Source organism: Lolium rigidum, chromosome 7, assembly GCF_022539505.1.
Source record: "Lolium rigidum isolate FL_2022 chromosome 7, APGP_CSIRO_Lrig_0.1, whole genome shotgun sequence".
NCBI classification, from domain to species: domain Eukaryota; kingdom Viridiplantae; phylum Streptophyta; class Magnoliopsida; order Poales; family Poaceae; genus Lolium; species Lolium rigidum.
Genome location: NC_061514.1, coordinates 71,438,071 through 71,450,246, shown reverse-complemented (window position 1 = coordinate 71,450,246; position 12,176 = coordinate 71,438,071). Strand labels below are relative to the sequence as shown.

At 46.8% G+C, this 12,176-nt stretch overlaps 2 protein-coding genes across 2 annotated transcripts; both read left to right on the top strand.

The window, feature by feature from the left end:
- Positions 1–479: 479 nt before the first annotated feature.
- On the top strand, positions 480–4,050 carry LOC124675190 (ubiquitin carboxyl-terminal hydrolase 3-like). Its single transcript, XM_047211257.1, has 9 exons — positions 480–544; positions 643–762; positions 871–921; positions 1,693–1,798; positions 2,377–2,435; positions 2,539–2,613; positions 3,085–3,133; positions 3,253–3,329; positions 3,776–4,050. Exons 1-9 carry the CDS (start codon positions 494–496, stop codon positions 3,860–3,862), a joined length of 675 nt encoding a protein of 224 aa, XP_047067213.1. The 5' UTR covers positions 480–493; the 3' UTR covers positions 3,863–4,050.
- Positions 4,051–7,072: 3,022 nt separating this feature from the next.
- On the top strand, positions 7,073–8,360 carry LOC124671517. The gene is made up of 3 exons (XM_047207883.1): positions 7,073–7,871; positions 7,946–8,092; positions 8,326–8,360. The coding sequence occupies exons 1-3, from the start codon at positions 7,073–7,075 to the stop codon at positions 8,358–8,360; spliced, it is 981 nt and encodes a 326-aa protein (XP_047063839.1).
- The last annotated feature ends 3,816 nt before the right edge of the window (positions 8,361–12,176 follow it).

Here is a 12,176-nt window from a genome sequence, read left to right as displayed (position 1 = left end):
CAGACTGGTGCGACCGAGGCACTAGAATAATCTATGATGATGGTGGGGGGAGGGACAACCACTAATCGCTAGGTAACCCACTTTGGAAATATGCAAGAATTAAAAATGGGGGCTTAGTTGGATACATTTCCGATAAATATACTAAAAAATACATATATAGATCTCATGGGGATATTACCTATGAAGACGTCCTTATACAAGTACAAAATGGTCTTTTAGTTGGATTTTGTATTTATCTTTGTCTATGAGTATAGGACTCAATTTTGTGTATTTTTTTTTGAACCAGGAGAGCCCCGAAGGGTTTTGGAAGCTTTATAGTAAAACACAGATATAGGAGGTGTATAATATTACAGAAGACCCAAAAAATGGAAATAATACATAGGTTCCCATTTTATGTGGAGAAGACCTTTCTGAAAGATCTGATATGCAATCAGGTCCTACTCGTAGCAGCAAACTGCGAAAAAAACGAACAGCCGCCGGCACGTCCGCCGCCATGGTGAAGCGGTGGCTCCCCCTAGAGGCCAACCCCGACGTCATGAACCAGGTACTGGCGCCTCGTCTCTGCTTCCGGTATTCCCTAGGATTTCGCCTCGGCCTCTCCCCTTCCTCGTTCATGGCCCCTTATGCTGTGGTCTGTTGCAGTTCATGTGGGGACTGGGAGTCCCGGAGGATGTGGGGTTCTGCGACGTGTACGGGCTAGACGACGAGATGCTCGCCATGGTGCCGCAGCCGGTTCTCGCCGTCCTCTTGCTCTACCCGCAGGTGATTACTGAGTCCTGATCCCTAATTGGCAGTGGGGTTCTGTTTGGATTGCTTGTACAGATGGCGGGGATGAGCTGATTTGTTTTCCTCCCACGTTTTGGTGAGCAGGATGGGAAGAAGGAATCCGATGCTTCAACTGCCTCCACGGTGGAGAGCAAGGTGAGACTGAATTGTATGACTAGTTTGGTAGTAAATATTACTCAGCACCACTTTCTGACGAAAACCACCGATTATAGTAAAATTTCGAGTAGTTCATCTACTTCTTGGAATGTGAAACATTGTGTTCCTAGCACATTGGTGAAATATTGCCATAATAGCTCAGCATAGAACATTAGGATCTAATCATGTTCTATCTGCTTAATTGTTCACCTAATGCCACATCTTAGCAGGAATGGTGGCAGCAAACTGGGTAGGGATTTAGCAAATTCTTCAAACTTCACATCTTATCTCCAGGGGTAGGTTTATAGCAATTTTCGTGGTGCCCCAGTTGCTGGGTATTTCCTTGGATACTTCTTTTAACAACTAAAAAAATGGAACTCGACTTGTCTAATTGATTGAATGTTGTTGTGCTTGCTAACCAAGAAATTTGAGTGAACGAAATTTGTTTCTACTATTGGTTTCTTCTTTTTGAATTGTCCCTTGACATCGAACTTGGTTCCCCAAATTCCAACTAGTTAATCAACAGTAGAATGAATTGTGCTCACAATGGTTAGGAGCTTCTGAAGTAGCTGTTCTTTCTTCCATATGCTGAATGGCATGGTGTGTACACATTGGTTTCATGGTCCCCAAATAGCTAGAGATACTGTACAAAATAATCTGTTTATGGTCTAAACTTAAGCAGATGCTAGAAGCATATTAAAATTCGTTGTGGAATCGATGCCAGGATTCTACACATTTATCTCCTTGTAATGCTTAAACTTCATGATGCAGGAGCCCAACAAGAAAGTATATTTTACAAAGCAGACTGTTGGCAATGCTTGCGGAACAATTGGTATTATTCATGCAGTAGGGAATGCTGTGTCCAGAATCAAGCTAGGTATTTACAGTTTTGAACTATAACATCCTAGTGATCTACAGAATATCAATGCCTACATGCATCAAGAGAACACTCTAGTATGTGAACTTTTATTTGATCTAGGCAGTACCACATAGTCACTGTGTCATGCAATTCTATCGGTGTGACCACCCAGTAATTCACCATGGTAATTTCCATTATTCGTAAGAACTCGTTCATCCCCTGCTATGTGTTCCTCCGAGAAATGCAATATTTCTTACAGTTAAATGGATAGTCATTTACTTGTCACACTATCACATGTATAATGTATTTCCAGAATCCACAGTCCACAGTTAAATCTAGCTCCCACGCCTTGTGCGTTTTTTCAAAAAATAAATTAAATCTAGCTGCTATGAACTTGAATGTGCATACTCTTTTTCCTATATATTGCATCGCTGATGCATGCTTTTGGTCACATGCAAATATGGAATCTTTATAAGTGTGAACTTAATTTGCCTAGTTCCAAAAATACCTCCACAAAATGTTATGTAGGGTACCTTGCCTTTTAATGTTCGCTATCTTTGACTTATTAAAATTTGATTAGTAATTTTCCTTTGCAGTTGATGGGTCCTATTTTCATAGATTCTATAAACAAACCGCTGATATGGATCCTATCCAGGTTAGCAATCCATGTATACATTTTTTCCTTGTTTAAGGCTAATATCAACTATGTTGGCTTGAGTTCCCCGTTGTACTAATTATAAAGTATTTCATATCATCAGCGTGCTGCTTTTCTTGAGGAGGACCAAGAAATGGAGGATGCTCATTCTGTTGCTGCTGCTGGTGGTGATACCGAGGTCAGCATGCCTCTAGTTTTTTTACTTATGCCTAGCATACTTATATTTGCACTAGATGACCAAATAATATTAATTCAATAATTAGGGGGGGGGAGTGTTTATAATTGGGGTCTGTTAGTTCCGAGAGCCGCGAAATTTCCAGTAACTACCTGTCAACAGCACCTTCTGATCTCTTACTTGGAACTGATCACATTGACTGGATCCTGTCGAAATTTTGAGACCTGACTGCTAGCCAGTTTACCTGCTTCTCGGCCTTAATGTTATTTGTCAGTTTAAGCAGCTGCAATCTTGGGTGAACGTTTTGTATCATGTGTCATTTTTAGTGGGTATTGGATATTGTTCACGGTTTCCGCGAGGTGCACGTTATTGCACAATTGTCAATCACAGTAATTTGAATACTGCTGTCGGTATATTTTCAGTTTGACTGATTTTTTTTTGTTGCATTGTGAGATTTATTTTTTTATTGTGCAGGCCAAGGATGGGGTGATTGAACATTATGTTTGTTTTTCTTGTGTTGATGGTATGTATTGTATAAGTTTCCATCTGTTACCAGAGTGCCATAATTAATTTTCTTTACATGTTGCCATCACTTAATCTCTTGTTCACTCTCTGTTTTTCGTTCTTCCTTTTCCTATCCAGGTGAACTTTATGAGCTTGATGGAGGAAAGCCGCAGCCAATACATCACGGACGTTCCTCTACAGATAGCTTGTTGCAGGTAAGTTGTTCAGCTATTCACAGCTCACTCTCTGTACACAGCTTACTGTATGGGAGGTGGTGTTGCATATTTATAACTTAAACAAAACGGGTTTTGGTTTGCAATGTCATTACCTGGTAGCTCTTCTTGTCACTAAATATCTGTGGTACTGCTTAATCCATTGTTATTTTAATACTACTATACTAGTAAGACACTAGTAGCTGGCTAGCTGCTTACGATATTAGTGTGCAGGTCCATTATGTAGTCAGGGTGGTCTCATGATTGCACAACCATGTTGGGGAAAAAAGGGGAGTAGTACAGCCCAATAACAAAACCAGAAAGGAAAAAACATGGCCAAGTTTTTTTTTGTCAGTATGCACACCCGATTTGGAACATTGTAGGTAAACTGTATCAACTCTCCTTAAGACTTGCTGCAACATTATTCTTTTCTTTGTATGTAATTGCAGGATTCTGCAAGAGTCATAAAAGCAAGGATTGTGGAGTATCCTGGGTCGATCAACTTCAATGTGATGGCTCTCTCAAAAAAGGATTGATACATGGATCCAGGTGAAGGTTTACTGATTTTCACCAATCTATGTTTCCCATCTGCACTGCCCTCAGTTAATAACAACTATAGCAGTGCTCAGTTGTCCAGTCTGTTACGTTGATGTAACATGGTGAACGATTGAAGTACTAATGCAAGGGGAAAAGAATCACGACACACTGAGCTTAAATTTTTTTTTTTTGCGATGAAAGCTAGTTTACTTTGCATCCTGTTACGTGGAGGATTGCATGCATGTGCTAGTTGCTTGTTAATGCTCCCCTTTCTTAGATGAGCCTTTTGTTTCTATTATCGTCTAGATGAAAAGCGCTTGCACTGCAATTTCTCATTTTGTGTTTAAAGGAAAAAAGATCCTGTAATCCCTCGCAGACTGCTCGTCTGAGATAAATATACGAGTAAGAATCAGGTTCCGACAATTGCGTGACGACGCTAGAGGTTGAACCGAGGTAGATAGGATGAGAGCAATGTAGTAAGCTCATAGTAACAGAATAAGTGCTGGTAGGTTTGGTAGCGAGGCAGTAGTTGCACATGGGTTGCGATGTGGTTTTAGCTGCTTATGTGTTGCAACTTGCAGTAGAGATTTTCCTAGCTATATATGAGTTGTGATAGTAGAAATTGCTCCTTGTTTCATAGTGGCTTGGGAATTGCATATGGGTTTGGCAGTGAAGTAAAACCACCATACCACAGAGGACCATATCACAGAGGAAGTTGCTTGGAAAGCTCCTAGGCAACTGATGAGGGGAAAAAAACCATGAATGCTCCCACCACTCCTGCCAGAGCCCAATCTAGCTCACTTACTGTCATCTTGCATGGAATGACAAGGTGTAGCAACCAGGCAGCTCCTCCCTTGTCCAAATCGGGAGGCGCTCGAGCAGTAAGGGTTTGGTGTGATGTTATTACCTGGCAACTCTGTGGTACTGCTTTGTCAATTTTATTCTGATAGCAAAGACACTAGTAGCCTCTTAGCGATATAAGTGTGCAGGTCCATGTCCATTATGTAGTTGTACAAAACCATGTTTGGAAACGATGGGAGTAGTTCAGCCCAATACAAAATCAGACAAGAACAAACCTGCCAAGTTTTTTTTGTCAATAGTATGCACACCCGATTGTAAAATCCTAGCTAAACGATGTCACCTCTCCTGAAGTGTTACTGCAACATTATTCTTTTCTTTGTATGCAATTAGAGGATTCTGCAAGAGTCATAAAAGCAAGGATTGTGGAGTATTCCCGGCGATCAACTTCAATGGTGCCATCGCGCCAGTGCTGATCAAGCTTGTCAAGCCGGCGCTTCGCAAAGGGCGATCCATCCGGGATGGCCTCGCAAACAACGCATGGGTGCTCGACATTGCCGGTGAGCTGTCCGTGGACGCCACGGTGCAGTACCTACGGCTGTGGGATGCGGTTCGCACGGCGGCTGTAGTAATGACGTTTTCAGATGGAAGTGGAGTGGAGATGGATCTTTCTCCTCTCGCACTGCCTACAGGATGCTCTTCCATGGCTCCATCGGGCTCACGGCGGCGCCCTTGATTTGGGCATCCTTTGCCCCGCTCAAGCACCGGTTTCATGCTTGGCTGGCGCTAAGGCGACGGTGTTGGACGGACGGTGTTGGACTGCCGACCGGCGGCTCAGATGGGGTCTGCCATCCCACACCTTGTGCCCACTCTGCGACATCGTCGACGAGACTATCGACCATATCTCTCTGCACTGCGCAGGGCATATGGCGGGGGCTAGTGCAGCGCCTAGACCTCCCCGACATCGTGCCGGTGGGCAATCTGGGTATAGGCGACTGGTGGGTGCAGGCTGCCTCCCGTTTTGGTAGAAGTAGAAGGAGAGAAGCAAACTCGTTGATCATGCTCGCGATGAGGGCCCTCTGGTTAGAGCGCAATGTGCGTGTTTTCGACAACAAGCGCATGGCCATGACCTCCACTCTATCCCTCATGTTAGACGAGTGGACGTCCTGGTTGGTTATCCGTGGCGGGACAACGAGAGAGGTAGAGTAGGCTTCGTAAGACAGTGGTGGTTTGGCAGGGTGTGCGGTGTGTCCCCTATTTGGTTGTACTATGCGCTATCTTTGTCTCGGACCTTCTTCCGTCCGCTCCTTAAGCTTAATACAATGACGTTCAGATCTCCTGCGGGTTCTCTAAAAAAATGTGATTGCTCTGAAAGAAGGATTGATACATGGATCCAGGGAGAATGTTTACTGATTTCCACCAATGTACGTTTCTCCCATGTGCACCGGCCTCAGTTAAGTCTCACCGCAGCAGTGCTCAATTTTTTCAGTCTGTTACGTTGATGTAGAAATGGTCGAAGTATTAATAAAAGAACAGAAAATGATCGTGACAGAGGATTACATTGAGCTTAACTTTTTTTTAATATTGTGATGAAAGTTAGTTTCACTTTGCATCCTGTTACATTAAGGATTAGATGCGTGTCTTTTAGTTGGAGCGCTTGCACCGCAATTTCTCACTTTACGCGTGAAGTAAAAAAATATAGTAATCCCTTGCTGATTGCTCGCTTGACATAAATATACAAGTAAGGACCTGGTTCTTGACAATTGTGAACCCAGCTAGATAGGATGAGAGTGAACACATAGACACAGAAGAAGTGACGGTATAGGTTTGGCGGCGAAATAAATCACCATATGATAGGAGTGTTGCTTGGGAAGCTCCTCGACAACTGATAAGGTATGAGCTCCATATGTGTTGCAATTGAGATTTTTTTTTCTACCTATGCGTGAGTTGAAATTGCTCCGTATTTCATACTGGCTTATTATGGAATTAGAATTTTTTTTAATGTTGCAACTGAGATTTTCCCATCTACACATGATTTGTGATAGTAAAAATTGCTCCTTGTTTCATTGCGGCTTGGGAGTTGCATATGGGTTTGGCAGCGAAATAAAGTCACCATATCGCACTGAGAGGAAGTTGCTCGGAAAGCTCCTAGACAACTGATGAGGCAAGAAAAAAAAGGAAAAAAAAAAACGTAAATGCTCGCTCCACGTTTGCCAGAGCCCAAACTAGGTCACTGAACTGGTCAGTGCTGATGAGGGGGACGGTGCCATCGCGTTGCATGGAATGGGAAACGCGTAGCAACCACGCAGCGTCGTTCGACTCGTGACTCCGGACGCTCTCGCTGGTGCAATCAGTAGTGGCACTCTCTACTCTGCAGTCACTTCCCCCCGATCTTCCTCCGTGCCCAATCCATGGCGCTCACCCGCTGCCTCCCCATCCTCCTCCTAGTCGCCATGACGGCGACCGCCGGTGCCTCTGAGGACCGAGCCGACTTCTACGTGAGCAAGTGCTACCCGCCACCGACGCCCACCGCGGACAACGGCGGCGCGTTCCGCGGGAACCTCCTCTACCTCCTCGACGCCCTCCCTACAGTCGCCGGGCCGACGGGCTTCGCCTCCCTCTCCCTGCAGACCGCCGGCAGTGCCGTCACCGACCGCGCGTTGGTTCGCGGCCTCTGCTTCGGCGGCTCCGCGCCCAAGCCGTGCCGCCGCTGCCTGTCCAACGCCGGCAAGAAGATCACCGAGCAATGCGGCGACGCCAGCCGGCGCGCCGGCTTCTGGGACGAGCGTTGCTTCTTGGGCTACGCCGAAGGCGCCAACTACTCCTCTGCCGGTGCGGACGACGACTTCGGCGCCGTGGTCTTCTCCGGCGACACTGTCCCGAGCCCCGATATCGTCAGCGTGCGGAGGCTCGAGGCGCTGGCGCAGTCCCTGGCCCCGCGGGCCGCGAAGGGTTCGGTGGCCACCGCCGACGCGACCACTCCGGCGAGCAAAGGCGTCATTACAGCTGGAAACCGCACGGTGCGTGTGCTGGCGCTGTGCGCGAGGGACCGCGCCGCGGCGGACTGCGCCAGTTGCCTGCGGGATGCATCGCTAGTGGTGGCAAAGAGCTGGGAGGTGGACGGCGGCGCTCATGGACGTGTGGCCGCGGTCCTCGGCTCGAACTGCTACTTGCGGTTCGAGATATCGACTCCATTGCTGCTCATCATCAGTGAGTAGTGCCCACTCATTCCGGTGATTCTTTTGTACGATTCAAGATCTAACTTGTGAAATGACCAACAACAGGAAGGATGATAAACGATAACCCGGTTCTTTCCGCGTCCGTTGCCTTTCTGATCGTCTTGGTCATCGGCGCGGTGATCATTGATGGCTTCGCTCGGAGGACGATAAAGGCCAGGAACAACAATAGGAATGCTGCAGCAGCAACGCCAGGTACGTTCGTGGCTCATTGCGCAGGATTGCTTTTAACGTACCGGAGATTAGTACCAAAGAACCAACAAAAATGATACACCAGAGTTTGTAGAATGCAATCTGTATGAATCACTTTGGCTAGCCAGAAGTTGCTTTCTTCTCAGAGTTGTCGTCTTCCAGTCTCCTCTTTTAGCGCCCGGTTGCTTACAGATTTTTGATTTACCCTGCGATTAATCTTTACATCTTATCTCCAGCTCTGGGCATGTCTGGCATAAAGACGATGAAATAAGAGAGATGGAGTACAAGTTCGTCTGTGGCGCACGATGACGAAGGTGGTTGCTCGCTGGGCCGTAGAGATGACATACATATAATCTAGCTAGGGAAGTGTTGTGTTGTTGTAGTCTCTGTGATCTTGCTGACAGTGTAGCACGGCCATTTCGCGAGATCGTACGGAAAATAAAATGTCGTTCTGTTAGTGTTATGTGTAGCTGCTAATCTGTCTATCTCGTCGGCCATTAGTTCTGTTTCCGTTCAGGTTCTGGGTTGAGTTCTGCACTTCTGCTCGATCTGCACCAAGGCAGATACTTACGATGCCAAATTGCCAACAGAAGGTCCAATGTTTCGGAAAAGATGATAATCTCGTCAAGCAAAGGTGTTGGGTACATGTGATCCAATTTCCTTAGGGCATCTCCAATGGCCGAGCATTTCGGACGTCCAAAGCGTCCGTTTGCGTCGGTCCGCAAACACGAAAATGGTCAGGATCCGTTTGCGCCGAGGGGTATCCTTATCAGACCGACACATTTGTCTGTCCGGGTCATTTTTTTTAAATCGCCCAAAACATCATAAATAAGCAAATTCCACCAAAATAGCGTGTGGCGTGTGACACGGCGATTATTTTAGCGTGTGGTGTTTGGCGCCTCCGTTGGAGATGCTCTAACACTTGAAGGCACAAGTGAAATTTCTCCTTTCTTCTCCAAGCCTTTATCTTCATTAGACAAGATTTTACATGGCTGAAGATGAAGAAGAAGCGGGCAATAGTTGACCATATTAAGTGTTGCAAAATAGATTAAGATTTTTCTTTAGATAGTTGATCATATTGGGTGTTGCAAAATAGGAACAAGTGACTGTAGAGACGGCATGACATCAACTTGGTGACACACTGGGGTGAGGAGAGCGAGCACGGGAGATGTAAGCGAAACAACCTAGATCCAGGGACATCGACACGCTGTTAATAGTCGGTAAAGTACGTGTCCAAGCGCCGTGTGCCCCGCGACACATCAGCCTGTAGGGCTCCCTGTCAAGAAGCATGTCAAACAGGCCAAATCGTGTGATCGGTGTTTTCTCGCAATGGATTGAGATTTCTGTGGTGGTTTTTTGGTAAAATTTTGAATACTGGTGGATTCCCTTTTGTAACCTTAGCCACAATTGTGGTTTTTTTTTAATGCAATTTTCTCATGCCAGAGGTTGAACATAGGACGAAAGTAAATATATATACATAGAATAAGAATTTGTAAGTTTGGTGGCGAAATAATCGCGACATGACAAGGGTCGGAAAACTCCTAGAGAAGGGATGAGGCCGAGTTGCACATGGATCGCAATGCATTTTTTCTAGCTGCACGTGTGTTGCAATTGCTATTTTCGTAGCTATACATACGGGTTCGAACGACTGAAATTGCTCCGTCTTTGGGGTTACATATGGGTTTGGGAGCGAAATAAATCAACATATCAGATAGGAAGTTGATGGGAAAGCTTCCTAGCCTCCTAGACAACCGATGAGGTGATGAGGGAAAACCCCAGTAGGTGCTCGCAACACTTTTACCAAAGCCCGATCTAGCTCACGTAGTGTTTAGTGCTGATAAGATCGTGGTCGGTGTCATCGCGTTGCATGGAATGGCAAAGGCGTAGCAACCAGCCAACCACGCAGCCCCTCCTTTGTCCAAATCGATCGATGCCGCGTCGTTCGACGCGGGAGCCAGCATGTTAGAGCATGACTCTCAAACCGTCCCCAAACAACGTCGGATTGAATGTTTGGAGGACATCGCTCCCCAGCCGCGTCCCCCAAACAAAATCGCTCCCAAACATTAAAATATTTTTTTTATTTTTTGTATTTTTATTTTAATAAAGAGAAGAAATATTCCATAAACTAATACATAATTGGGAACATGGTTTACACGAAGACATAATTTAGAACATGGTTTTCCACAAACTAATACATAGTTTGAACCATGGTTGACACAAAAATAAAATATTGCAAAAGAACTAAACCTAACTAGGCCGGGCATCGAAGGTTTCGTGTTTTCGCTGCTAAGAAAGAACATTCGAGGGCACACCCAGTCACCCAAACTGGAAAATCCAGCTGGTGAGGGTGGCATTGTTGGTTCTTCCGAGGAAGAACATCCAGAAACCTTCGTGCATATATTCGCTGCGAACAAACAACACTCATCAGTCGTCGTCCTCGTCGGTGCTGTCGCCGTGGTACTTCCGACGGCAACGCATCTCGTCGAACACCTTGACGCTCTTGTCCCTGTTGCCAAAGTAGGAGAACACGAGCACGAAGCCGGCTTCGAGGCGGTGGTAGCGCACGAACTTCTCCCAGCCGATGTGGAGGTACATCTTGCCGCGCGCATCGTAGATCACATCGACGATCCACAGGTAGCAGCCGCAGTCATCCTCCCGCAGATGCAGCGAGCGCGGGCGCTCGTCGCCAGCGTCGTAGTCGGCGAAGGTGTCCGGCAGCCTCTGGATGCCGTGTGGGTCGCCCTTGAGGACGACGATGAACTCGAACATCATGGGCCCTCCTCGTCCTGCATGTACGATGATGAGGACGACGACGGCGTCGCAGGCGACGACGAGCGTGCAGCTCTACCGCGGCTGTGGTCACGACCACGACCACGGCCGTGAGCTCGGCTTCCGCCTCTACCAGCCATGTCGTGGACTCTTGATATGGTGGCGGCTAGGGTTGGGGAGAGAGGCGCTAGGGTTTGTGTGTGAGAGGAACGATGAGAGGCGGCCCTTTTTAAAGCAGTGTCGCTCATTAACGCCGGCACGCAGAGCTAGGCACGACGAGACGATTCACTGCGCCTCTGCGGGAACTGCACCGTCGCTGCGCGCCAATAACTTCCGTCGCGAGGTAGGCGACGGTTAGGTTAAAATTCAATGTGCCACTGACGCGTCGGTCCTGCCACTCCCCGCCTCGCTTTTCGGTGTGTCCGTTGTCCCCGGAGCGTCCCCTGTGTAGCGAGGACGGGCTCGGGGCGCCGGACACCGTATCGGGGCGTGCCGGACAAAATTCGGGTTTGGGGGACGCGGCTGGGAACGTTTTTTTGTCCAGTACGCCCCAAATCCCTTTGGGGGACGCGACTGGAGATGCTCTTAGCACTATTCCATGGTCGAAACCGAACCATTCTGAATTCTTTGAATTTAGTATTTTTTTGATAAAGAAAATATATTAATATCAAAAGATATCAATTACACTCAGTCTTTGCAACAAACGCAACACCCTAATATCAGTACGGATGCACACATCTAAAAATGAGAAAATAAAACAAAGAAATAAAAGTCCCGCTACAACATCTCAGGCCGAGAACATCAATACATCCACCACCTGAAATACAGATTCTCCAAAAGCGACTTCTTCAAGAAGGAAACGGTGCACCAGCGCCGTCATCGCGCGATCAAAGATCTTAGGTTTTCACCCTGAAGATAGTCCCCGCTCTCAAAATGATGGCTCTAACAAGATCATTGCCAAACGCAACTAGTTAAGGCCAGACCTTAGGTTTCCACCCTAAATGGTAGGACTCTGAACTTCACCTGTGTTGCCGCCCCCAACTTTCATACCATTGTTGCGGAGCCCGGAACACTAAGCAAGTCCCTCAAGATCGCGGAAACTTGAACCTCCCTTGGCTAGTCCTCCAATCCACCCTGCATGATATTCCCTTCTTCTGACTTCACCATGGACCAAAATGTTACTTGATATCAACACAGAACAGAGATTCACACCGCTCCCTCTAGAACCAAACAGTCGGAGTAAAAGCATGGGTGCGCGCGACCGAATACCATCCGATCCAGGAAACTCCAGACAAAAGATGCATTGTTCCATTCGTCG

What these genes read in the sequence shown, in the direction of transcription:
- LOC124675190 (XM_047211257.1), top strand. Translation starts at nt 494, where the DNA reads ATGGTGAAGCGGTGGCTCCCCCTAGAGGCCAACCCCGACGTCATGAAC. An exon ending in TGTGTCCAGAATCAAGCTAG is followed by an intron (nt 1,799 to 2,376) that starts GTATTTACAGTT and finishes TTTCCTTTGCAG; the next exon opens with TTGATGGGTCCTATTTTCAT. An exon ending in TTGTTTTTCTTGTGTTGATG is followed by an intron (nt 3,134 to 3,252) that starts GTATGTATTGTA and finishes TTTCCTATCCAG; the next exon opens with GTGAACTTTATGAGCTTGAT.
- LOC124671517 (XM_047207883.1), top strand. Translation starts at nt 7,073, where the DNA reads ATGGCGCTCACCCGCTGCCTCCCCATCCTCCTCCTAGTCGCCATGACG. An exon ending in TCCATTGCTGCTCATCATCA is followed by an intron (nt 7,872 to 7,945) that starts GTGAGTAGTGCC and finishes GACCAACAACAG; the next exon opens with GAAGGATGATAAACGATAAC. An exon ending in TGCTGCAGCAGCAACGCCAG is followed by an intron (nt 8,093 to 8,325) that starts GTACGTTCGTGG and finishes TCTTATCTCCAG; the next exon opens with CTCTGGGCATGTCTGGCATA.